Consider the following 26,990-nt stretch of genomic DNA (forward strand, 5'->3'; position numbering starts at 1 on the left):
AGTACATACCTTTGAATTTGAGATACAGTGTGTTCGTAAAGTCATGGTGCACTTTTGACCAGTCACAGGAAAGCAACAAAAGACGATAGAAATGTGAAATCTGCACCAAATAAAAGGAAAATTCTCCCAGTTTCATTCCTATTCAGTGCAGTTCGACGTGGGCTCATGCACAGATTTTTTAGGGCTCCTTAGGTAGCTATCCTGTAAAGCCTCTACAGACTCGTCACTGATGGCCTACCAGAACGGGGTTTCTCCACCAAACTGCCGGTTTCCTTTAACTGCTTATCCTACCGAGTAATGTTATTCCTATGTGCCTTGTTATAAATGCGCCAATATTCACATTGCACTCTGGTCACGGATTCTAATTTAGTGAGCCACAGAACACACTGAACTTTCCTCTGTACTGTCCACATCTCAACTGGCATGGCCGTGGGCTGCTTCGCTGTATACACGGTGTTACGTCATCATCTGTGCATGCGCACATGCTGCCACATCATCCTACAGAAACTGGGAGGGTTTTCCTTTTATTTGGTGCAGATTTCACATTTCTATCGTCTTTTGTTGCTTTCCTATGACCGGTCAAAAGTGCACCATGACTTTAGAAACACTGTACATTCTAGGAGTTTATCTCATAGATACATTTGCCCATGAACAAACCTCATGTAGACCATTTACTGCAGAACTGTTTGTAAGAGTAAATGCTGGAAACCACCTAAATGTTTAGCTACAGACGACTCTTTAAAATGATAGAACATCCACATAATGGAATACCAATGCAGCCATTTAAAAGTTAGAGATGCAGAGTTCCATGTACTACTGGTAGGGAGTAGAACCAGTGAAAAGAGTGTGCAGTTACCATTTGTATAAAGTAATGAACACATCTGTGCTTGTGTATATTATCGCTAGAAAATTTGCATATGGAGGTACAAATACTTCTGAAATTATAAATAAAGGGATTTTGGGAGATGTGTTAATTTAAGAACTCCATATTGCACAACATTGCTCTTTTATTATTTGTATATCTGCTTCACCTCTGGGCAGAAATGAAATCCAATTCAAGACTTGGCATGTAGTATGTACCCATTAACTTCTATATTACTACAATGACTTTAAAATAATTAAATTTACTGTATTCAGTAATTTCTATGTTTCATATAAATAAAACTAAAGCAAAATCTTAAAAGCAGCAAGAGAAAAACAACTAGTTGTGTACAAAGGAACACCCATAAGACTATGAACTGATTTTTCAGCAGAAACTTTGCAGGCCAGAGGGAGTAGCATGATATATTCAAAGTGATGAGGAGAGAAAGGTACATAAAAGAATACATGGCAAGGTTATAATACAGATTTGAAGGAGAGAGTGTTTCCCAGACAAGCAAAAGAGTTAATCACCACTGAGCCAGCATTACTGGAAATGTGAAAGGGATTTTTTTAAGCAGAAAAGGCCAAAACTAGGGATAAAATATAAGAAAAACCATCTCACTGGTATTTCTTAAAGTCAATGAACCAAGCACTTATAGAGCTAATATGAAGGTTAAAAGACAAAAGTAGTAAAATCACATATAGCAACAACTGTTAAGTGATATTCACACACACAAAGATATAAAATATGACATAAAAAGACATGAGGGAGGGGAAAACATATGAAGTGCTTTTAGAATGTGTTCAAACTTAAGTGACCATTACTTAGTTGTTATATATAAATCTCATGGTGACCACAAACCAAAAACCTATAATAGATATACAAAATAAGAAAGGAATGCAAACATAACATTAAAGAAACTCAACAGATCACAAGGGAACAAAACAGAAGAAAAGGACAGAACTATAAAAAGGTATTTAAAAAACAAGACCAATACATTTGCTGGCTACCAGAGACTCACTTCAGGTTGAAAGACACACACAGACTGAAAATAAAAGGTATGAAAAACTATATACCAGGCAAATAGAAACCAAAAGAAAGCTGGATGATAGGCCCTGGCCGGTTGCTCAGTGGTAGAGCGTCGGCCTGGCGTGCAGAAGTCCCAGGTTCAATTCCTGGCCAGGGCACACACGAGAAGCGCCCATCTGCTTCTCCACCCCTCCCCCTCTCCTTCCTCTCTGTCTCTCTCTTCCCCTCCTGCAGCAGAGGCTCCACTGGAGCAAAGATGGCCCGGGCGCTGGGGATGGCTCCTCGGCCTCTGCCCCAGGTGCTAGAGTGGCTCTGGTCGCAACAGAGCGACCCCCCAGAGGGGCAGAGCATCGCCCCATGGTGGGCGTGCCGGGTGGATCCTGGTCGGGCGCATGCGGGAGTCTGTCTGACTGTCTCTCCCCATTTCCGGCTTCAGAAAATACAAAAATAATAATAATAATAATAATAATAATAATAAAATAATAAAAAAAGAAAGCTGGATGAGCAATACTTAAAATTTAAAATAAAGACTATAAGAGACAGATGACAGTATTACATAATTAAAAGGGCTTAATCCAACAAGAGGATATAACAAACATCTATGCACCCAACACGGGAGCACCTAATTACATAAAACAAATACTGACATAAAGGGAACAACTGACAGTATTATAGTAAGAGACTACAATATCCCAGTTTCATCAATGGATAAACAGACAAAATCAATAAGGAAGCATTGGCCTTAAATGACTCATTAGGCAAGAAAGACTTAAGAGATATATGCAGAACACAGCATCCAAACAGCAGAATATACATTCTTTTCAAGTGTACATGGAACATTCTCCAGAGTAAATCATGTTAGGTTGCAAGTATCTATAAATTTAGAAGATTGAAATCATATCAAATCTCTTTTGACCAAAACAGTATGAAACTATCAATTACAAGAAGAAAACTGGAAAAAATACAAACATGTAGAGCTACTAAATAATGCTCAATGAAGAACTCAAAGAAAATTTAAAAATTACCTCTAGATAAAATAATATGAAAACACAACATACTAAATGTATGGGAAGCAGCATAAGCAGTTTTAAGAGGGAAGTTTATAGCAATAAAGTTCTACCTCAAGAAACAAGAAAAATCTCAAATCTTACACCTAATGGATCTAGAAAAAGAAGTACAAATGAAGACTTAATAGTAAAAAATGTCAGTGAAACTAAGGTCTGGTTCTTTGAAATGATAAAATTGATAGCCCATTAGCTAGACTCATCAAGAAAAAAGAGAGGAGTCAAATAGAACCAGAAATGAAGTTATAATATGAAGCCATAAGAGAAGACTGCAAACAATTTTATGCTAGCAGAATGAACAATGTTTCTAGGATAAATTCCTAGAAACACAAAACCTACCCAGATAAATATGTAGAAATAGAAAATCTGAACAAATCCAGCACCAATAGCAAAAATGAATCAGTAATCAAAAAATTCCCAAGAAGTAAAAGTCCTGGACTAGAGAGCCTCACAGGGAAATTCCACCAAACATTTAAAGACAGATAATAGCTGACCTTCTTAATCTAGTCCAAAAATTGAGGAAACTCAATCTACAAAGTCAGTTTTACCCTGATACCAAAACCAGACAGACACTACAAAAAAAAAATTAAAAATTACAGGCCAATATCCTTGATGAACATGAGTACTAACATTCCCTACAAAACATTAGCAAACTAAATTCAATATTCATGAAAAGAATCATACACCATGATCAAATGGAATTTATTCCAGAGATGCAAAAATGGGTCAGTATCTACAAATCAATGTGATATACCTCAACAACATGAAGGATAAAAGTCATATGATCATCTCAATAGATGCAAGAAAAAGGATTTGACAAATTTAACAACCATTTATGATAAAAACTCTCAAGGTGGGTCTGGAAGGAACATAATAAAGGCCATATTAGACAAGTCCACAGCTAACATTATACTCAACAGTGAAAAGCTAAAAGCTTTTCTTCTAAGATCAAAAACACGACAAAGATGCATACCCTTGCCACTTTTATTCAACAGTTTTGGAAGTCCGAGTACTAGCAATCAGAGAAAAAAATAAGATAAAAGACATCCAAATTGGAAAGAGGAAGTAGAACTTAATTATTTGTAGATGACATGATACTATATATTGAAAACCCTAAAGACTACATGAGAAACTGTTAGAACTAATAAATTCAGTGAAGTTACAGGATATAAAAATTAATATACAAAAATCTGTTGTATTTCTATACCTTGAGAATAAACTATCAGAAAGAGAAATTGAGAAAACAATTCCATTTATAATTACATCAAAGAAGTACCTAGGAATAAATTTAACCGAGGAAGTAAAAGACCTGTACTGTAAAAACTTTAAGAAACTGATGAAAGAAATTGAAGATAATACATATAAAAAGAAGAAAATATTGTGCTCATGGATTGGAAGAATTAATATCATTAAAATGTCCATACTACTCAATGCAATCTCTATCAAAATTACCAATGGCATTTTTCACAGGACTCAAATAATCCTAAAATTTATATGGAACCACAGAAGACCCTGAACAGCCAAAACAATCTTGAAAGAGAATAAAGTTGAAGGCATCACACTACCTGATTTCAAACTACGTATACTACAAAGTATAGTGCTCTAAACAGTATGATACTGGTACAAAAACAGACACATAAACATTGGAACAGAATAGAGCCCAGAAATAAACCCATGCTAACTCATATGATCAATCTACAATAGACAAAGCCAATAACATACAATAAAGAAAGAACATCTCAAGTGTTGGAAAAACTGGACCGCTACATGCAAAAAAAATGCAACTGGACAACTTTCTTACCCCTCATACAAAAATTAATTCAAAATTGACTTAACTGTTAGACTAGAAACCATAATACTCCTAGAAGAAAACATACTAAAAGGCGTAATTAAGCACAGTGAAGGTAACTATCCACAGAATAAAATGACAACCCACTGAATGGGAGAAGATATTTACAAATGGTATCTGATGAGTTAAATCCAAAATATTTAAAGAACTTACATAACAACATCAAATAACGATTAAATTAAAAAATGGGCAGAGGATCTGAACAGACATTTTTCCATACAAGACATACAAATGGCCAACAGAAACATGAAAAGATTGTCAACACCACTAATCATCAGGGAATTGCAAACCATTGGTATTATAAAAAAAACAACAACAAATAACCAAATATCAAGTGTTGGCAGGGATGTGGAAAAAAGGGAACCCTTATGCATTGCTGGTGGGATTGCTAACTGATGCAGCCACTATGCAAAACAGTATAAAGATTCCTAAAAAAGTAAAAAAAAAAAAAAAAAGAACTACCATATAAGCCAGCAATTCCATTGCTGGTTATCCAAAAAAAATAAAAACACTAATTCTAAAGATATTTGCTCCTCTATGTTCATCGCAGCATTATTCCTAATAGCCAAAATATGTAAGAAACCTGTGTCCATCAGTAGATGAAACAAAGAACATGTGTGTACATACACCAAGGAATATTACTCAGCCATTAAAAAGAAAAAGAACAAAATCCTTTGGTTTGCATCAACATGGATGGACCTAGAGGATGTTATATAAAGTGAAATAAGTCAAAGGACAAATACTGTACCAGGCATCCCCAAACTACAGACCATGGGCCGCATGCGGCCCCCTGAGGCCATTTATCCGGCCCCTGCCGCACTTCCAGAAGGGGCACCTCTTTCATTGGTGGTCAGTGAGAGGAGCACTGTATGTGGCAGCCCTCCAATGGTTTGAGGGACAGTGAACTGGCCCCCTGTGTAAAAATTTTGGGGACCCCTGCTATACTTTCACTTATATAGGAAATCTAAAAACCCAAAACAAATGAATAAATAAAACAAAATGGAAACTGACTCATAGATATGAAGAACAAACTGATAGTTTCCACAGGGAATGGGGATGGGGATGAGGAGATGGGTAAAAAAAAATAAAAAAGAAATGTAATAAACTTCATTATAAAAGCATATAGATGTAATGTACACCACAGGGAATACTGTCAATAGCATAGTAATAACTTTGTACAATTATAGATACTAGATTTATCACAATATGGTCATAAGGTAAGGAAATGTTAAGTCACTATGTTATATATTTGGAAGTCATGTAATATTGTATGCCACTTTCACTTTAATAAAAAAATGTAAGTCACTGCATTAAAAAAAAAAAAGACCTGGCATATACCTAGTATGTGCTCATTAAGTACTAAATGAATGAATGGTTTAAGATTAATAAAATTAATGTACTCAGTGTTAGTAATCCCTCTCTCATTTAAATAAAACTAAAAGCAAAAAGATGCACTAAAAATGTTATATTTTTTACAAAAGCATCTTATTTTTCTCCTAAATAAGCTTAGGATCAAGCATTAGGTTCTCAGCTTCATCTCGGATTTCAGCAAGTTTGGCAGTGCACATTTAAAATAGGCATTTTTTGATAAAGCCTTTGTCATTATGCAGAATAATGGATGGTTACCATGTTCCCCTAGGTTTTATTCACAACAGATATTTAAAAATATTTCTCCGAAAAGTGAATTTAGTTGTGAAGTTATAAAACAAGGTCACGTTTACTTAAGAAACAAAAACTGCTTTCATTGTGAAGGAAACTTTGATTTAAAAAAAATCATACACGGCCCTGGCTGGTTGGCTCCATGGTAGAGCACTGGCCCAGCATATGGAAGTCCTGGGTTTGATTCCTGGTCAGGGCACACAGAGTGCCCATCTGCTTCTCCACCCTGCCCCCTCTCCTTCCTCTCTCTCTCTCTCTTCCCCTCCCACAGCCAAGGCTCCACTGGAGCCAAGTTGGCCTGAGCACTGAGGATGGCTCCATCGCCTCTGCCTCAGGTGCTAGAATGGCTCCGGTTACAACGGAGCAAAGCCCCAGATGGGTAGAGCATCACCCTCTGGAGGGCATGCCGGGTGGACCCCAGCCGGGCACATGCGGGAGTCTGTCTCTCTGTCTCCCTGCTTCTCACTTCAGAAAAATACAAATAATAATAATAATAATTTAAAAAAAATAAAAAACATACACCTAATTATTTTTACTCAAAGTATGTTGTATTAATTGTTTCACTTGGTTGTGCACTCATTGATTGCTTCTCATACGTGCCCCAACTGGGGTCGAACCTGTGACCACTCATGTGCTAGGTTGAGACTTACTGAGCACCCGGCCAGGGCTGTCCACACAGTCTTTTAAGGAACAAAGAGGTGCTTGCAGAAACGCCTGCAAGAGATCTTTATAGAATAATGTTGTTCTTTTAAATAAACAAAGGTATTTCTAACATTTTCTCTTTGAAGATTTTTTAAAAAATAAAAATAATAGAATTAGGATGAAATTGCTGAAGAAGGCCCTGGGAACTCTATTGGCAACTAGAACAAAGATGACAGACCAGACTTCAATAGTCCATAACAAAACAGGCGACGGCCAGCATACTTACTGGTTTTCATTTCTGCACTTAAAAAAAGTCACTACATACCTCAAGCCAAAGAACATTATTTAGGAAGATGAAAGACATCTTCAGAGGAAAAAGAGACTGTTGTATTAGACTTTTAAGAGGACATAGGAAACTAAGAGAGATAAGTGGTTAAATCAATTGAGAAGAAATGCAGAATGTTTTGGTTTTGCAAAGCATTTTAGTGCTCAGACTTGCAGAACTTCACTGATTCACTATTAATTTTAATAATCTAAAATGCTCATGAACTAAATTATATATCAGGATGATTTTTCAAATTTTAATCCTAAATGTAAAATTAGGGAGAGTACAAGTTATATCTACCTCTGAAAAGTAATGAAACAGACATTGCACACTTTAATAATTTAAAAAGTAAGCATGAAAACTCCTTTTTGTAAGTCAAATCATACGTAAGATATGTAAATAAAGTTTATAATTTTAAAACAACTTGATGCTGCACCTCATGACTATAACTGGCTTCCAATATTAGTTTGACCCCTTTCTAGCTGTGTGATGTTGGTCAAGTTATTTACCTTCCTGTGCCTTAGTTTCCTCATTTGAAATTTTGGTTTAAGGACTCCTCCCTCATGGAATTACTGTGAGTACTTAATGACATGATGAATAGGAAGTACCTAAGAGAGGGTCTGGAACTTAAGGGCTTTATAATTGGTAGTAATTACTGTTAAGTTACCATTGTGAATATTAACCCACCTATAGCATGGATAACCATCTCTATTTCTTTAGCTTGAATTTTTATAATTTTTAAAATGGGATATTGATGAATTTTAATCTTTTCCCCCAAATTAAATATCTCCCAAGTTAAGTACTATTCTCTATTTCTGTGCAGAACTTCACTTTACAGGTAAATTATTATCTATTGTAAATTATTAGGTTTTTGTCTCTTGTATACAAAATTTAAATGTAAATACTAGTTAACCTAAAAAGGCTGGACAGAATATAAGAAAGAAATGATCACCTTGTCACTCTGGATGATAGATTGATGATGTCTGAATCTTATCCAGGATTATTAGGAATATGACTTTTCTGAAGAATCTGTATACTTTTCATCCATACATTAACAATCTTTTAACTCCTGGTCACAATTTTGTCAGAGTTTCTACACTGGTAGGTTTCAAGGAACAGGAACAAGGAGTTTGTCTGTCACAGATAGCATTGGACTAATCACATACACTCATCCCATGGAACCAAAACAGAAAATTGAACCTTGGACTACTCAAGTAAAAGAAATTCAAAGAGGATGTTTTTTGCAGGCAGCTATCTTATTCTTTTTGGGACAGATGAGTGTGTGTCCCAAATATAAATAATAACAAACAGATAAACAGTAGAAACAATTTTAACTGTTCCTTAAAGAGAGCAAATAGTCTTAGTCCTATTACTACATTTCTTTCTAACATCAAACCAAGAATTCCCTACTTGGCATGTTGTGCTCACCCACGCCAAGTTGAGAAACAGACTGCTCAGAAAGGTTTACAAAGGGACTCACCCACAGTAACTTTCAAAGGCCCAAGTATTTCACTTGTGTTCCTTGCATCTTAAATTAACACATTCACAAGCATCCTTCCTTCTACCACAAGCTAAAAAGCCACATTTAGCAACTTTGTCCTGAAAACTTCTGGGTAAATATAGAGGGAGAAAGACCAGCCTGGAAAGCAGATTCTCCCCTTTGGCGGGGGCCACATGGCATGAAATGCTGCTCTTCATTCTATACCACTGCTCAGATGCAAGTCTACCCAGGTCCCTCCCTCTAGCCACTGAGAAGTCCTGTCCAGGAGAGGCATGGAGATTCCAGAGGCTTTCCTGGGATAGAACTTGAGTCTGGATTCCCACCAAACACTCTAACTCTCCAGCGTTGTGTTTTGGGTATTCTAAATTTAGTTGGAGAAAATTTTCATTTCAGCCCAAAGAGCTAACAGATATACCTAATGACAATGGTGGGTGGCCATTGGTGAAGTTGGAATGTAAGAACCGGTGTTTAATGACAAATACTGCTTAGCATCAAGCTGAGCTGGATGTGAAGTGTGTGGGTTCCCACCAGAAACGGTAGCATTTGGGAGCATATAATCCTGAGTACATTGTGTATCTATGGGTCTCAGTGAAATAATCTATTACTTAAAGAGTTAGGGTCAGTTTCTATGCTTTGATGGGAATTCAGAGGCACTGAGGGTGAATTAAGTCATCTTCAGACTCGATCAGAAGGCTTGCCACATGTCATGCTTAATGCTGCATCTATATTCTGGTGACTTTCTGTGCCATTTCTTGTATATACTAGAATATTCCAGAGGAACTGAATTGTTACATCCTTGATGATTTCTGTGAGTCAGTGTGAGGGGAAGGGGAGAGAAGGGAAAATTGTTCTCTTGGTTAATCTCATAAAATAGTTAATGTTCTTCAATTTAAGAAATATACATAGGGTACACCTGTGCCAAGACTTAGGGAGTCGTAAAATATTTTGAAGATAGTCTCAAACAACAAACCAAGTAAAATACCACCCCTACTGCTCCACAGCTCACACTTTACTGCTGAGACAGGCACATGTGCAAATAATGAAAATGTCTACCGTTTACTGTACACTTTATATATATCAGGCTCTGTTTTATGGATTTCACATACCTGAACAAAGTCTAAATCTTAAAATAGCCCAATGAGGTAGGTGCTATTCTCCTCCCCACTTATAGACAAGGAAAGAGAAAAGTTAAATCACTTGTTCAAAGTCACAGAACTGGTAAGCGGTGGAGCTACAACTCAGACCCATGCTCTCTGGCTTAAGAGTCCAAGCTATTTACAACTTCTCCAATTAAATTATTATATAAATGAGTGCCTCTTTAACTGAGCTCTTACAAACAAGGGAAACAGAAATGGTGCTACATCAACTGGATCTTGAAAAATAAGATAATGAAAGTAAGGCATTGGAGTAAAGAACATTCCAAGCAGAGGCAACAAGAGCAGGGAGCAAGAGCTGGATGTGGCCAAAGGCAGGCAAGCAAACCAATGTGACATCAAGGTCAGGAGCAGCCATGAGCAAGACCGGAAAGGCAGGTTGTTACTGAGGGCCAGGCCACTCCCCTCCTCCACAAAGTACACCAATGCAAAAGCTTTTGTTAAGGGAAACGACAGAATTACACTTGAAGAGATGCAGAAGGATCAAAAGTATGATGGGCAGCCTGGGAATGACGCTCCCTTCCCCCATGTCTCAAGAGAGGCAAGGTGGCGACTTCATGATAAGAAGGCCTCTACTCTAGGGCAAGCCAGCGCTGGCCACCTGGCAGAGCCTTTCTGCAGGGATGTTTGGGCGGTTCTCAGGTTGCCACCAGGTTTTAATCACCTTGCCATGCCTGCCGTGGGTGCAGAGAGGGGGCGCACTGGCCTGAGCACAGTGCACGCGTTTGCTGTGTTCCTGATGCTGGCCACCGCTGCTGGCCTCTTTCCTGCTCCCAAACAGCAGACCAGAGTCCACCTGCTAAGACCTGCCATCCATGACCCTCAATCTTGTGTATGTCCCTCTTCAAAAAAGAAAAAGAACACTTTCGTATTTAATTCTTCAGTACCCCTTTTCAGTGCTTTATGGTTCTGAACACACTCAGAAGCAGTTCCCGAGAAAGAACTTACTTGTGTGAATGACCCAGTGATAAGCATGTTGAGGACTAGGAAAAATTAAATGGCGGAAGATGTGCCATCTGGGAGCACTCACCTTTTTTGCTCCTTGTTCCTCCTCCACCCCATCGCCTATGACAACATACACCACTTTTCTTCCAAATCTTTGAATTATCCTCTCAAAACAGCTTTCCTTTCCTAATGAACAAGAATAAAGCATACCACATGTAAAGTTGGGGTAACTCAGTGTCAGAGTGCTTGAACTTTTTTAAAAAATGCTTCCTTTGAGCTTCTGATTAAACTCTCACCTACACATGCAAACCAGAGGAGAGCCTGTACGCGCCATTTGGGTAGCACGTGGGACAGTGCAGTAAACTAAAAACTGTAAGTTCATTACCCATGTGGTGTCCCATCTCTTGAAACTGACCAGCTTAGTACTCTTTTCCAAGGACTCATTTATGGCAAAGCAGGATCTAGTCAATCACATACAGCATCTGAGGGGAAAGTCATTGTTTTGCAGTAGTAATACTTTTCCCCCTGCAAGCTGACACTAAACAAAGGCTTGTGATTCTGGCTGCAAACTTGATTTTTAAAAATGTCTCATGATCTATCAAACTCTGAAAATCATGTCTGATCCAAAGGCTATTGAGAAGAATGAATAAAAAAAGAAAAAAAAAAAGAAATCAAACACTGGAATGAGCTCACCCCATCAAGTTCAGGTTGAGATTCTGTTTGAATGAAAGACCTCTAAAACCTAACATGTTTGCCTAAAATATTCTCGTAAATCTGTTTCTGAAATAAATGTCAGGTGATTTGGGGCACTTCCCAGATATCATGCTTGCCTTGTTCAGACATCCAATGTTCCATAAAGCCTTTTCCTAGAGGAGAAGCAGGTAACAGAATACCTTTATCTACCTATTATCTTTCCCATGTCAAGACTTGGTCTGGGCTCCCGTGGTGGCCCTGCTGTCAGCAGGCCCTGCTCTTAATGCAGCCATTGTTGCTTCTCAGAGAAGAAGCTGGTGCTCTAAGTCCTGGGCTGCCAATGGGGTCATTTTAATGGACAATGGGACGGTTTATAGTTTTCAAATGGGAATGGCTGAGTGGGGCCTGCGTCTCTTCAAATAAGGATCAGATATACAGGTGAACAAATTGCTTGTTTGCTTAAACAAATGTCTGCTTTATATTTGTATTTTGCACTAACATCTCTAGTTTGCATCTGACAGAACAAAATAGGGCCAGCCTTATTCAAAGGACGTCATTTCAATGCTTCTGTAGTTGCTCACTAAGCTGTGAAATGTGAAATCGCTTTTTCAGAAACAAATACTAACTACGGTTTTCACTGCAAAAATATTCAGCTCACAAATTGGATGCCATGACACTATCTTTTCCTCCTTAGAGGGAAATGTTGATGGGTCTTTTGTAAAATGTGCTTTTCTTGGAAAATGAAGAGGTAAATACAATGCTTTTTTGAAGGTAAAGCTGTAGTGAACAAAAAAATGTTCAGCTACATGCTATTTTCTGTAGGCTTCATTGTGAATTTTGGGTCATGTAGACATTTTGCATTTTAAATATTTACAAAACTGAAGCTGACCATTAGCAGTTAATTTGAAATCTGGTCTCAAGTTTTCATTTTGATCAATGCATTCTGTCTGAAAGAATATCACAGCTCTGACACATGAGGCATCAGTCTTCTCCTCTAAGGACTTTGCCTGTTGGCCTAAAAGGGAACTAGGTTTTCTGCATCAATCCCCATATTATATCTCATTTTAGGGCAAAATTAGAACTATAGGAGTTTCAATCTCTACTTTTCGTATTAAAAACATCATAGCCCTAAGCAGTTGGCTCAGTGGTAGAGCGTCAGCCTGGTGTGTGAAAGTCCTGGGTTCAATTCTTGGCCAGGGCACACAGGAGAAGTACCCATCTCCTTCTCCACCCCTCCCCCTCTCTTTACTCTCTCTCTCCCCCCGCCTCCCACAGCCAAAGCTCCACTGAAACAAAGTTGGCCCGGGCACTGAGGATGGCTCCATGGCCTGCACCTCAGGTGCTAGAATGGCTCCAGTTGCAACAGAGCAACACCTCAGATGGGCATAGCACTGCCCCCTAGTGGGCTTGCTGGGTGGATCCCGGTTGGTTGCATGCGGGAGTCTGTCTCTCTGCCTCCTCGCTTCTCACTTCAGAAAAATAAAAAATAGAAAAAAAATATATATATATATAGAAAAGTGACCCTACCACTTAGGTTTAGAGATAATTCTACTACCCCATATTTTTTAATTCTAATTTTTATTCTGTACTGAAAAAAATAAAGTCCAATATTATAAACAAAATGCCCATTTAAAAATACTTGGTTATTATGATTTCCTATAATAACATTTTCAAATTATTTGACATTAAAGTTCATCATACCTGACATGTAATACACTACTTGTTCTTTCTTTCTGGGAAGTAAGGCAATACCCCTCCTGCCCTATGTGCTTCTTGGGAATTTGTTTTGACTTTCATGTGCTGAAAAGCCTTTACCTTGGACCCGTTTACAAAACACAAGATGACTCCTCCTTATTGATATATTGACATAGAGAGGATCAACACCTGACCTAATGTAAACTGATGGCTATTCTTATGGAACATGAGAACATATAAAAAGTCAGTTTTCCTGGGCTACTAGGAATTCTATTCTATTTGGTGTATTCTTTTCTTTTTTATAAGAATTTTCCAGCATTCTGTTCTTGGCCCTTTTCAGTAGGCATCGGTCATCCTCCAACTCCAATTATTTCTAACTTCACAGAGCTATCTGCACATCACAAAGGCTCTTCAGACTCGACATGGATGAGATCAAACCCTTCTGTTTCCAATCAAACCTGACTTCCCCACCTTAGTCAATAGTGTCATTTCTGAATCAGTTGCCTAAAAGAAACCTCTGTCAGCCTTCTTCAGAATAAACAACCATTTATTTATACATTTTATTTAACAAACACTTACTGAGCACCTACTATAGGCTGGGCACTAGAACTACAATGATGAGGCAAGACAGATTCAACAATCTGGTGAGGAAGTCAGACTATGAACAAATAACTATATAAGAAAATTTTTAGCCATAATTTAGTAAATGATTTGAAGGAGAAATATAAAAGTATAGTCAGATGGAGAGTTAGACATACAGGGATACGATTTTTGCCCCTTTTTCTTTAGAGCTGAACAACCAAAAACAACTTTTTTTTTTACCTACCAGGATACTTCTCCCCCTTCTCCACGACTTACTAAAACAACATTCATCTCATTAGGGTGACACACAAGGCCACTTATGAATAGACCCAAGTCTACCTTTCCAGGTCAGCTCTCCATGAATGCTGCACACTAGTTACCCAGGACCACTCACAAGTCCCTCAGAAGGGAACAAGCTTTAATTCCTTTGTCCCTTTGCTCTCACAGGCCCATCTGCCTAGTAAACTCATGTTTACCCTTCTATACCCAGCTCAGATATCACTTCTTCCCTTTAGCCTTCATTGACACTTGCCCTCTGCCTCCTCCTGGGTGGGAAGCGAATGTTTCCTCAGTGAGGTACAGTCAAGCACTTAGTGGTAGGCAGCTCCTAGGGTGGAAAGATGTCTGCACCTTGGAGTCAGAGAGCTAGTTTGCCCCTCATCTTTACTAGCTATTAACTTGAACAATTTACTTAAGTCTCTAAGGTTTAGTTTCCTCATTTGTAAAATGTGAAAGTTGGGAAGACTGATTTTAATATGTAAAATGTTTAGTACGGTTCTGGGCCTTTACCAAATACTTGAAAAATGGCCATTAAATATTTCTTGATCACATTATAGTTATTTAGCTGTCTGCTTTCCCTGCTGGTGATTTTCTAAGTACAAGAGCCACGTCTTCTTTCTATCTCACTTTTTAAAATTTTATTTATTTATTTATTTAATGTTCTTTACATTATTTTTTAATTAATTTTAATGGGGTGACATTGATAAATCAGGATACACTTTTATTCTGTCTTGGTTTGTAGTCTAAGTTTCAATTAGTCTTTTTTCTCCAACGATGCTTCCTTTTTACAAGAACTTGATTTTATTTTGTATCCCTATGATAAAAATGTAAATGCAATGGTTTACACATGTTGAATTAAATGAGGCAAAAAATAGTTCCAGCAATAATTTAAATAAAATTGTTGTATATCCTGCATGTATCTATACTACCATTTGTTTTAGCTTATAAGATATTTTTGTTGACACTGTCCAAAGAAAAATAAGATAACCCAGAACCTACGGTAAGTCGACTGTAGCTAAAATGTGGACGTCTGAATGTTTGCCAGGAAAGTGAAGTTTTTCTGAGTAAAAAACGACATGGGTTATGATTTGTATTTCTCTTCATGTCTCAAACCAATTTTGACAACACAATTGGTTAAATTATTCTTCTAGTTGTTTGGCATCTGGCATTCTGGAAAAATGTCTCCTTTCATGCCTTTCGTTTTATTACCAGCCTGAAGGAGATGAGACCATTGTAAAATGAAACAAAAGCAGCTCACCTATTTTAGTTGCACTGTAAATATTTTCTATTGGAAATACAATTCCTAATCCGTATAGCAGGACTTTCGCCAATGCTGGGATAAGCTGAGTCGTTGTTACTAAAATATTCACACAGTTTGTCCTATGAGAACAAGAAAAAATAAAAGACTTGAAAAATCTCCCAAATGAACAAGCATGAGCACAGCTCAACTCCCAGCAAAGCAGCAAAGTGCCGTGGGGTGAGCTTACCGCGAGTGAATGAGTGTGAGTGCCTTCAGGGCCAGCGTCAGCCAGGAGTCCGTCAGGGCCTCGATCTCGGCCCTCAGCTGCAGCCAGGCTTCCCTCTTGGCTGGACCAAGCAGACCTGTGGGTTTGGAAGCACATGAACTACTTATTTACCAACATGTCTATTAAACTGTATAAATAATGAACATTTAATGCTGCTACTACTACCATCCTCAAGCTTTATGGGATGCCCAGTGATTTTTCACATATTAGCATCCATTTGACAAGTGTTTGGTACTGTAGGAAATATCTGTGGAGTCTGCTTTCTTAGTATCTCTTTTTCTGGTTATAGAAACCATCCCTTCTTTTTGGGGAGTCTACTTGCCCCCATTCCTCAGCCCAGGTGGTTTGGACAGAGCCCTGCCATCTGATTCCCAGAGTAGGAGCATGACCGTGGCTTGGCCAGTGAAAGTCAGTCTTGGAACTTTTGCTGAATCCATTGGGAAATATATTTTTCCACCCAATGGAGGCACTGAACTGGTTGAACATAAACCTGGATGTACCAGAGATCACCTTTGCCACCTTTTGGGAAGGACGAACCCAGACTGACTCCTAAAGGAAAAACTGGGCAAGAGATTCCGGATGGCATCATCCAAGCACCTGGGTTTTGGCCGTAATGGAAACCACCACCACACCTAAATTTTCTTCACTAAACCAATATATTCCCCTTTATGCTAAAACCATTCTGAACCATAGTGAAAAGATACAAACTAATAGACGCATCTACTTGGCAGAAGGAGCTTCAACCCAAGTCAATTTGGACAAGGACTGTTAATCCCCTGCATTGGAAGGACAACTGAATGTCAGAGAGGTCAAGAAACTTACTTCAGGCCACATGCCTAGTGTTAAATTATGGAGCCAGGACTAGATGAGGCTAGACTTGCCAGGGCAGCTGCTCTAGTCTAAGATTCTTGTTACTAAACCACAGAGGCACAATAACTGGTCAGACAAAACTGCTCTAAAAAAAAAGTTATCAAAACAACAACAAAAACACAAAATTGTGTGGTAATTTGAGAATTTTATCTAGACCATCTTAACTAACCCAGGAGGACACTGGTGACAGTCACTTGCCTCCAACATTGTTTTTGTAGGTGTTGTAGATCTCTTTTACTCGTCGGTAGCGGAATGCCAGCTTTCTCATCCAGTCCACGCCGCCGCGCACACCCGTGGCCAGGCACAGATTAGCGCTGGTGGCTGCAGCAGGAAAGCCATCTGTTCCAAAGTTATAGGTGCTATTTAGACGCAAGAAAAGCCCAAAGTTAACCAGAGAAAGTTCATCTTAATTAGATGATCAATTCAACTATAATATGGAGTCCATCACTTCACATTTCTACGTGCTTACCTGAGGTCTTGACCGTTATCATCTGAAGAGACATCATCTATATGAACTTGGTCACATTCCTAAAATGCAATTAAAATGCTACATGTCATTTTTCAAAAAGCATTTATTTTTAAAAAAAAAACAAAACAAAAAAAAAAACAGACAGCTATTTGAAACCCCCCCACAACTTTAATTGGATTGTTTCCCAGCTATTCCAATCAGTAGGTGGCAGTCTTGTTAAATTGACATTTTTACCTACTTCAGGTCCCTGTGCCACGGAAGAAGCGAGTCATTAAGGACTACTGTTATTCAGCTTCAGAAAGCAGATTTTTGTTTTTAGAAAGGAAAGTGATTGAAAACAATTAGCATATGTGTTCCATAAACCTCAGGTACCTGAAGACATCATGCTGCTCAAAGCCGATTCAGTCAATGCCTACACATAACTGAAACCAGACATTTTGGTAAATGTAACATGCTAGAAAAATTAAACCTGATGCTAACTGCCAATGAAATTATGACCTCTGATTGCTGTCGAGCCACACACCAACACAGCCTGAGGCCAGTGTGCTGAGGAGCCCAGACTAAAAAATCTGTTACTGGTTTGCCATTGATTTGAGAGATGTTTTATTCTTTCTTTGTGTGTGTGTGTGTGTGTGTGTGTGTGCGTGCGTGCGCGCGCACGCGCGCGCAGGAGGAAAAAAGCACAGGAGACTTCTCATCCTAAATAAAAACAAACCACGCAGTATTATTTTATTTATTTTGTTTTACTTTCTTTTTTTTAGTTTCACTAATGTTACATATTCTCTTTGTGCATTGGGTTTATGAGTTTATTATAGAATGATGTTATTTGTACAGATCTAATTTTTAAATCCCAAACCATGTGTCAACTGTTTAAAAGAGGAGGCCATAATCATGGGCTCAAGTGATGCTGGACCAAGTTCATGTTCACACACCTGTTTGCATATGAGCACCCTGTATCTTCCCACCGGGTGCTCAGCCCCTAGCATGCACAGATGTGGGAAGAAGCAATCTCACACAACTCAGCAGAGAGGAGAATCCAACAAACATTTGTTGAATAAAGGCAAAATACTTTGCAAACAGACAAGGTCTCCAGTCCAGAAACAAGTAACACACACTTGTCATGTTTTCATATTTCAGTCCTGATTCTTCCCTCTGCTGTCAGGCTCCAAACACCCCTGAAGCCCTTATTATACTTATTTCCCCTAAAAGTTTTATTCAAAAATATTATTAAAAGAAATTTCCAGGCATGCGTCTTACCTATATTTTTAAAAGGGCTGTCTGATTAAAGCAGTTGTATTTCCTATACAATTCATTTTATAAAACCTAGCCCGTGCCCATAGTGCTTAACATTCAATTTCCAACAAAGATAACATTCGCCAAGTACCACAGTGACAGAGGTGTATTTTTATGATGCTGGTTCCTTCTGAACAAATTCTTTGCTCTTCATGGGTTTGTGAGGAAGGGAGCATAAGATAGAAGTGGAAAGAAACTAAAACCAGCTGTGGCTTAACAGAATTAAAACCCTGACCCCAACCTCTTCTCTAAAGCCTCTATTTTCCAGGCAACCCGCTCCCAGCAAGCAGCAAGTTCTAGGGAGGAAAAGACTTTGACCTTGTAACCCTCCCCTGCTCTCCCGAGGTCTATAACCTCAGATAAGAAAAAAGGAAAAGCAAGTCCAGGAGGCCTCACATGTGGACTGTGAATTTCACATTGGAAGAACAGGTCATTCTTGGGAAACATGTTTGGGAATTTCTCAGAGTGCATTTCATCGTCTTTCGGAAGATGAATGCTAGTTGTGTTTTTTTTTTTTTTTTCTACATGTACTTATTCTGGCTTTGAAGGGTTTCTAAATCAAGGAGTAGAAATTTCTGCCATTTATCTAACCAGAAATACACAATTTTAATGTTGTTGGTAAATGACCGTTTTAGGGTGCTCGGTTAGAGGGCAAAAAAATAAACGTTACCTCCAAAAGCCTCCCCAAAACAAACAAACAAAACCAAAAAGCCATCGTGATTTTTCTCTCAGGAGAAAGAACAGAGCAGGAGGAAGTTGAGGGAAAGATATGTTAAAAAAGAATTTATTTCAAGAAACCCAAGTTGACCTCCAGTTACTAGGTTGAGTGGAGGCGGGAGAATTCTTTGGAAAAGCAGGGTGTTAAGAGGCTTTTCCTAAACGACTGCCCTCGCAAATCCCCATTTCTAACGGAGAAGCCACTTATCTAATAACGACTGTTAATGACTCTATTGTTCCCATTGTGCTCTCACATCCTGTGTTTGTTTTCTCCTGCTGGCTGGATTAGAGACGTTTTGTCCCCAGGCTGAGGCCTCATTTGAAGTATTGTTCAGTGTCTTGGTCAGCCCTTAATTAAGTGTCAATGGCTTTAAGCTTTTTACCTGCAGATACCAGACTCACTTCCCAGGGATTTGATTAAAAGCGCAGCGTGATGTGGTGGCAACAGGTAATAAAGCCGCCTCCTTAACAGGAGAATTTTTGTAGGATGCTTTTAGTGACAATAGATGTGAAAAACAAGAGCATTTTTAAAGGGCCTAATTAGCACCGAAGGACTTAAAAAAACATTAAAACATCTATGTTACATGTGTGTCTGAAATTCTTGCTCATTTCACTCAGAAAGATGCCCATATTGCACAAATTTTGAAATGAGAACGTGTATACCAAAGATTCATTACCTATATAAGTCTACATGTTTTGAGAAATAAGCTCTGTGTGTGTGGTTTTTAGAAATTTTTAATGAGAAACTGTAATATCACTATCTTGGTGCTTACCCACTAAAAACTTGAATCCCTCAAAAAAAAAAAAAAAAAAAAAAAGGAGAATGTTAAGACACTGAAATAGTTCATGTGAACTGTGCCGGGTGGATCCATCCTCAAATGAGAAACCGCAGGTCCCTGCACCCTGACAGCTGGAGCTCTGCCTCCCCAGCGGGGAGGAGGCTCCCGGCCTCCCACTCTGCAGAAGGCATCTCGGTTTCTGTCTTCTTGCAGCCCCGTTTTAGGTTTTCATTTTTGCTTTCTGGACTTGGTTGTTTTTTAGTTCCAAATTTCTTTTAAATCCAAAAATCAGATAACTGAGGGAGGAGAGCAGAGGGGGCTTGACTTATTGAAACAACAACGAAGTTTAAAGCCCCCGCGGGAATCTGCAGTCACAGAAGAATGGAAGCTTCCCATGTTTTTAGGTGCCAAAATATATCCCTAAAACTCTCCTTTGGTGCTTAATCCACAAAGTGCAGAACATATAGAATTCCATGGGAAAATAACGTTTGATTCCAAAACGACTGAATGTGTTGAAAATGTACTTTTGAAATAAACTTCCCAAAATTTCATGATCTCAAGTCATCGCTGACCCCAAGTCTTAGGATGCACCCACCTTCCCAGGGGGCCAGTTAGCACACTGTCTGCATTCATCTGTCCTGTTGAGGCTTGAAATGCCCAAGGAACCCCTAACTTGTTTAGGTGTCCGGCGTGGGGCCTCACTCTCGCCAGAAGTAGCAGTTCCCTGGACTCCTGCACACTCCACCCATCCAGGCTGGCTAATGTGTCCTTTAGCTGAGAAAGGTTGTCACTTATTAATGTATTCTATTATTTACTAAGGGGCTACTGTGTTCTAGATGTGGTTCTAGATGCTAAGGACACCACCATCTAACAGGTCCTTCCCATTTTGGAATTAACATTCTAATGGGACAGACACTCCAAACAAGAAAATATGCAAAATTACATGTCATATAGTGCTACATGCTAATGGGGGAAAATACAGCAGGCAAGGGAAATAGTGCTGTGTAGTGTCTGGGCAAGGAGCCCTGCAGGCCAAGGAAAGAGAAAGTACAAAGGCCCTGAGGCAGGGAAGCCTTTGTGCTGGAGGCTGGGGCAGGAGGAAAAAGAAGAGAGGACAGTATGTGTGTGGGGGGGGGCAGAGTTAAGCAGCCTGGCAGGTAACAGCAAGGAGCTGCTTTGGAAGTTTCATCAAGTCCCTGCCCTCAGGGCATTTACAGTTTAGCAGACAGGACAGAACACAGGTGGTAAATTACAGTTGTGGTAATGCCGCAGGCCCTCCCTGGAACCCAAAAGATCATCCCCCTGAATGGCTGAAATCTGTTAGTCCAAGATGGCAGCAGAGGTCTGAAAAACTGAAATTCTATTTTGCTAGACCAGGGAGGGACAGCAAGGCTCACGGTTATCCTTGTTGCTTTTGTGATGAAAGCAATCGAATAAAGAGATAAGCGGTGGACAGCTAGAGATGACTTATAATCACCAAAGCTGTGGTGATAGCACCTAAATATAGCTTTGACTGTCAATGCTGGACCTATACTTTTATGGAGGTGAGGTGGAACAGAGGAAGTGGGGTGGAATGGGGGGGTGGGGTGGAATGGGGGAGGTGGGGTGGGGGTGGTGGGGTGGGGGAGGTGGGGAGGTGGGGTGGGGGAGGTAAGGTGGGGTGGGGAGGTGGGGTGGGGGAGGTGGGGTGGGGGAGGTGGGGAGGTGGGGTGGGGGAGGTGGGGTGGGGTGGTGGGGTGGGGGAGGTGGGGTGGGGGAGGTAGGATAGGGAGGTGGAGTGGGGGAGGTTGGTGGGGGGTGGCCCTCACTGGGGGGCTGTCCCTCTCTCTAGGAAATATTCCAGACATGGACATGCAGAGGAATCCTGGAGCTCATGAGCCCTCAGAGCTGAGGGAGGGCTCTTGAAGATGGTGCCCTTTGCCCCCAGATTACAGTTGCGACAGCTAGTCTGGGGCTGGAAAGGGATCGAAGATGGGGAAAAAGTTATTTTTGTTAAGGGTAAGGATGTCAAAATCAGCAACATTTTTTGCATAAAGGCTCTGTATGAAGTCAACAGTGGAGGAATGTATACTAATGCTGTCATTCAGCCCACTGTCATACACAGCCACGTAACAAACAGGTCTCACGGGGCCGGGGCCAGGGCCAGGCAGCTCCAGGATGGTCCTCACTAGGCAGAGTTTACAATGAGTTCCTGAAGTCAGAAAGGCTATAGCATGTGGCCAACTCAGCACTTCCATCCTGAGGCTGGGCCCTCCCTTTTCCAAAGTCCTGAACCAGCGGGGATGCACCGCCCTCTGGGACTTGATTACCAGTGTCCCATGTGACACGCTGTATCCTCAGTGGTCCCCAACCTTTTTTGGGCCACGGACCGGTTTAATGTCAGAAAATATTTTCACGGACCGGCCTTTAGGGTGGGACAGATAAATGTATCACGTGACCGAGACAAGCGTCAAGAGTGAGTCTTAGACAGATGTAACAGAGGGAATCTGGTCATTTAAAAAAAATAAAACATTCTTCAGACTTAAATATAAATAAAACAGAAATAATGTAAGTTATTTATTCTTTCTCTGCGGACTGGTACCAAATGGCCCACAGACCGCTACCGGTCTGTGGCCCGGGGGATGGGGACCACTGGTATTTCTTGATAATCAGGGGTTATTTTCTACACTGCTGTGAAGTTTCTGCAGACTCCTATTTTTTATGTTACTCATTTGTGATGAAGACAAGAGTATGTAATGTTATAACCCATTTTATAGATATGAAAAGTGAAGACTCAGGAAAGGTAAGTAACATAAGGTGTGTGCTGAGAGAGTGGGTCTTGGACCCCCATTCGCTGTTTCTTCCCAGGCTCCCTCAATTTCACTCCACGTAGACAGCTGCCTATTCCGTGTGGTGGCCATGACCTAGGTCCCCTGTGGCTTCAGATGTTCTGAGCTTAGGGATCTCCAGCTCTCTCGTGTCTCCTTCCCTCTGTCTGCTCCTCTCCTGCCAGTGAGCAGCCTTTGTGAGCACAGCCCCCCCCTCCAGCCTGGAGCTCTGACGGATGTGACCCTCTGTCCCCCAGTACAAGGCCGAACCCTTCTCTTTACCACCAGGCCTTTAAATGACTGGCACTTCAGAGGGAGCGCTACTGTGGTCTTTGCCGGCGTGGAGGGTGCCTAGTGCAATTGTAGGTGGTGAGAACATAGGTGTTAGTGTGATTTTGACACAAATGTTCCTCAGAGAGGGGGTTTGAGGCCCAAGAACCAGGTTTTGGTCACCATCACGGCAGATGGTGACGATCAGAGAGGCGCAGCGTTGAGCTCCCAGGGACTAGTGCAAACCTCCGATCTACACGACAGACGCCTCCAACCATCTTCCAGACAAACACCACAAACCAGTGGGCTGGGGCTTACCTTCGCCTGGCCACCCTGTATGTTCCCTGGCCTGTGCTTCACAGAGGAAGAAAATAAATACAATTAGCAAGCTCCAGTTACTACTGGCTCTCGGCTCAAGACATCTAAGCACCCATGGGGCCGGGTCAGAAAATGCCCGCAGGGATGGAGAGGAGAAACGGCCTACTCATGCGGCAGCTGAACACCAGCTCTGGTGTTGGGAGCAGGAAGAAAGCCGCACGGGTGCGACCTCCCAGCCACGGGCAAAGGCCCCTCGCTTTCAGAACCCTGGCTGCACTGTTATTCTGCCTTTTTGGTCCCGTCTGTCATTATTCTTGGCACTGCAGCTCAAGCTGACCTTTTTCTGATCCATCATCATCTCTGGCCTTCCAAGGCCGGGCCACAGACATGTTCTTTTGGACCAAGCCCCGGGAATAACTCCGATTTTGTACAGGGCTCATATGCAAAATATTAAGTTATGGCAAAATTTTTCTGCAAATATTTATTCTGCTTTGATACCGTAGTGGTTGTACTTTCCCCCCAAGACGTTTGCTTGTGCCATAATTATGTAAAAATACACCCTGCCATTCAAGTTAGTTTAGGAAAATTAATAAAAAGAATCAAGTCAGTCACAATGGGTCTCACTCTCGGTGCCAAGCACAGCGACGTCATCGCCAGAACGCCGAGGTGCTGTACCCCTGAACACGACACTAGAAACATAAACTCCAAGTAAACTTGAAGTCCTTGAATAAACAGAGACTCCAAGAAGACTTTGAGGTCGTCAACATGTTATGAAAGCGAACAATATGAAAATGTTACAAACACGTTTTGGGATAAGTTGAATTCTACAAGCCCAAATTCTGCTGACCAAGGCTCTATTTGCTCCATTTTCCAAATTTACCAGGAGAAAGTTAACACCATTCTGCCAACTAATTGTTTCAATGCCTTCCTTTACAAAGTAAAAATGGAAATAAAGAGTCGAGAGAGCACGAGGTACTTCACTGTGTCTCCACATCAGTGCGTCTGTCGAGACCATCTGGACTTGGCCAGGGCGGAAGAAATGATTGGGTTTTCTGTCCCCTCCTGTCTGTCATCAAGCAATTATATCCCCTCCTCTGACCTTCCCACTGAACAATACAGATATGTGCCTGATACCTTAAACATCTGCAAGTTACTCTAAAGAAGTTTTCTTTTTATTTCTAAACAAAGAAATATTTAATTAGAATACAGGAATGTTTCTAGTACATTAGAGACAAACTCACACAAACTGAAAACTTTGACAAGTGATCAGGAATGCTTTAAAAAGGAAAAGGGGGCAAGGGGAGATATCCCTTGTGGATCTGCCCACACTCCCCTCTTTCTCACAGAAAATCTAACTGCTCAGATGGCATTGCAGGGTGACCAAGATTTGAGTGACAGAGATTTGAAGAGAGTGATTTCCGTAGCGGCATTTTGGAAATAACTCCTGCCTCCCTAGATATTTTTATAACTTCTTTGGAAAAATAAGGTAAAATGGGTCATTCCCTAGAGTTTCTCTGTGATTCAGAAATTCTATTTTGGGGGAGGGGGTGATCAAGAAACAAGCCACTTGGTGGGAAAGATGTTGAAGAATTCTGCTTCAAATTCATGGACGTTTAGACTCCGCTCGTCAGTCTTTGTGGTTAAGAAATTCTGTCCACGAGCTAGTACATTGCAGAAACCAAGTTTTTACTTGCGGATTTCTTTCTGCAAAGCGGAGACCGTTCAGTCAAAAATAAATGTGTATTTATACTTACTGTGCAATAATATCATTACCATGTGCTTTCTAAAGGTGTGTCACGGCCCTCACTTTCAAACAGATGTAATAAAGAGCTCGCTGCTGTGCCCTGGTGCCCATCATCCCGACTGGCTGCAAGCCTGTGCAGGGCCACATGGAAAGGTGGGGGTGCGCTTTGCAGCCCCTCACTGCGGCACTGGGTTGGGCTGGCAGGGCCTGCCGCCTGTCTGGGGCACATCTTGTGACCTTCGGAGTGCCCTCACTCTCCACCACAGTGCCTCCTTGCAGAAGATGAGGGTGCAGATGCCCCGTGGCTAAGTCACAGGAGATGAACAAAAGGAGATTTGAAAATTTGCTTCATTACTTTTGATAACTTGGGGAAATGCAAGTTGAGGAATTAAAATGTACCTGGAAAATTTAACGTTAAATTCCCACTCTAAATTATCAGCTTAGCATTGGCACCAGTGCTTACTGGGACTTAACCTGTTCTGATAGAAATACATGTCACAACTATTGAAGCCAATGGAGAAATTTTTTTTTTTGACAGAGACAGAGAGAGGGACAGTCAGACAGGAAGGGAGAGAGATGAGAGGCATCAACTCTTCATTGTGCACCTTAATTGTTCATTGATTGCTTTCTCATACGTGCCTTGGGGGGGGGGCTACAGCAGACCGAGTGACCCTTTGCTCAAGCCAGTGACTTTTTTTTTTATTTTTATTTTTTTTTAAAGATTTTATTTATTCATTATATAGAGGAGAGAGAGAGAAAGGGGGAGGAGCAGGAAGCATCAACTCCCATATGTGCCTTGACCAGGCAAGCCCGGAGTTTCGAACCGGCGACCTCAGTGTTCCAGGTCGACGCTTTATCCACTGCGCCACCACAGGTCAGGCTCAAGCCAGTGACTTTGAGCTCAAGCTGGTGAGCCTTGCTCAAACCAGATGAGCCTGCACTCAAGCTGGCAACCTCAGAGTTTTGAACCTAGGCCCTCCATGTCCCAGTCTGATACTCTATCCACTGCGCCACTGCCTGGTCAGGCTAATGGGGGAAAATTTTGAATCTCAAAAACTGACGAGAAGTTTTAATATCTATTTCTGCGATTTAGTAATAAGATGCAATTTGTGGAGACAAATATTGCTTTTAATTATTGTTTCTTACTCTAAAGCAGTACTTTAATATATTTAATGTTATAATATCCTGTAAGGATTATCTAAATGAGTTACTTTACTAGAATCATGTTTACATTAGTTAGACCTAGGTGCTTATACTGAAATCCAAGATTTGAATGAAAGCAGTTTCAACTAAGGTAAGATTTTGGCTATTTCGATATGATTCTGTTTAGACAAATGTTTATAAAATATTAAGAGAATAAAATCTTTACTGTAAGTACCTGAAAATGGCATATTAAGCATAAGATAAATTGAAGGGCTTAAGCTATGTATTCACCCATGCATAAAGTTATGGTAAAAATTTAAGATTACTGGATGGTACTTGATAGGATGGTCAAGCTTATTATAAATAATTAAAGAAAAGAGAAAAACATGTTTTTAAACATTTTAGTATTTTCTTACCATACTAATTCCTCTTAAAATGTACTCATTGAAAATAAGTTGTCATAATACTAACACTTCAGCGTATCGCTCAAAGAATTCCAAAGGAATTACATGAAGATAGCTCCCTCTTAGTGAACGGTACAGTGCTAGTGAACAGAAGTCAGGTTCACTCTGCCTGGGGTTCCGTCTTTCTCACAACGAATACCTTCTTTACCACCCGATTATATTAACTATATTTGTCTTTATTCACACACTCAACCTGAGGATGAAGAAAAGAAAGCCTTCCCAATGAAAGCCAGAAAGAACTGCAAATAAGCTTTTCAAACAAAATGGGCTTATTTAAAATGATTCAGTGCTTTGTCTCTAAAAGTAACAGA

The 26,990-nt window shown here is 40.3% G+C and overlaps 1 protein-coding gene across 15 annotated transcripts in view; it reads right to left on the reverse strand.

Annotated features, from left to right (window-relative positions):
• The window catches only part of EYA1 (EYA transcriptional coactivator and phosphatase 1), a 333,576-nt gene that overhangs the window by 8,179 nt on the left and 298,407 nt on the right, over positions 1-26,990 (reverse strand). For all 15 annotated transcript variants that reach the window (XM_066266297.1, XM_066266301.1, XM_066266303.1 and 12 more), the window contains 5 exons: positions 17,145-17,203; positions 16,874-17,034; positions 15,767-15,881; positions 15,538-15,659; positions 11,116-11,216 (listed from right to left, as the gene is read on the reverse strand). In XM_066266297.1, the coding sequence (XP_066122394.1) occupies positions 11,116-11,216; positions 15,538-15,659; positions 15,767-15,881; positions 16,874-17,034; positions 17,145-17,203 (558 nt within the window). The remainder of the gene's footprint in view (positions 1-11,115; positions 11,217-15,537; positions 15,660-15,766; positions 15,882-16,873; positions 17,035-17,144; positions 17,204-26,990) is intronic.

This window comes from Saccopteryx bilineata, chromosome 3, assembly GCF_036850765.1.
Source record: "Saccopteryx bilineata isolate mSacBil1 chromosome 3, mSacBil1_pri_phased_curated, whole genome shotgun sequence".
Classification (NCBI taxonomy): domain Eukaryota; kingdom Metazoa; phylum Chordata; class Mammalia; order Chiroptera; family Emballonuridae; genus Saccopteryx; species Saccopteryx bilineata.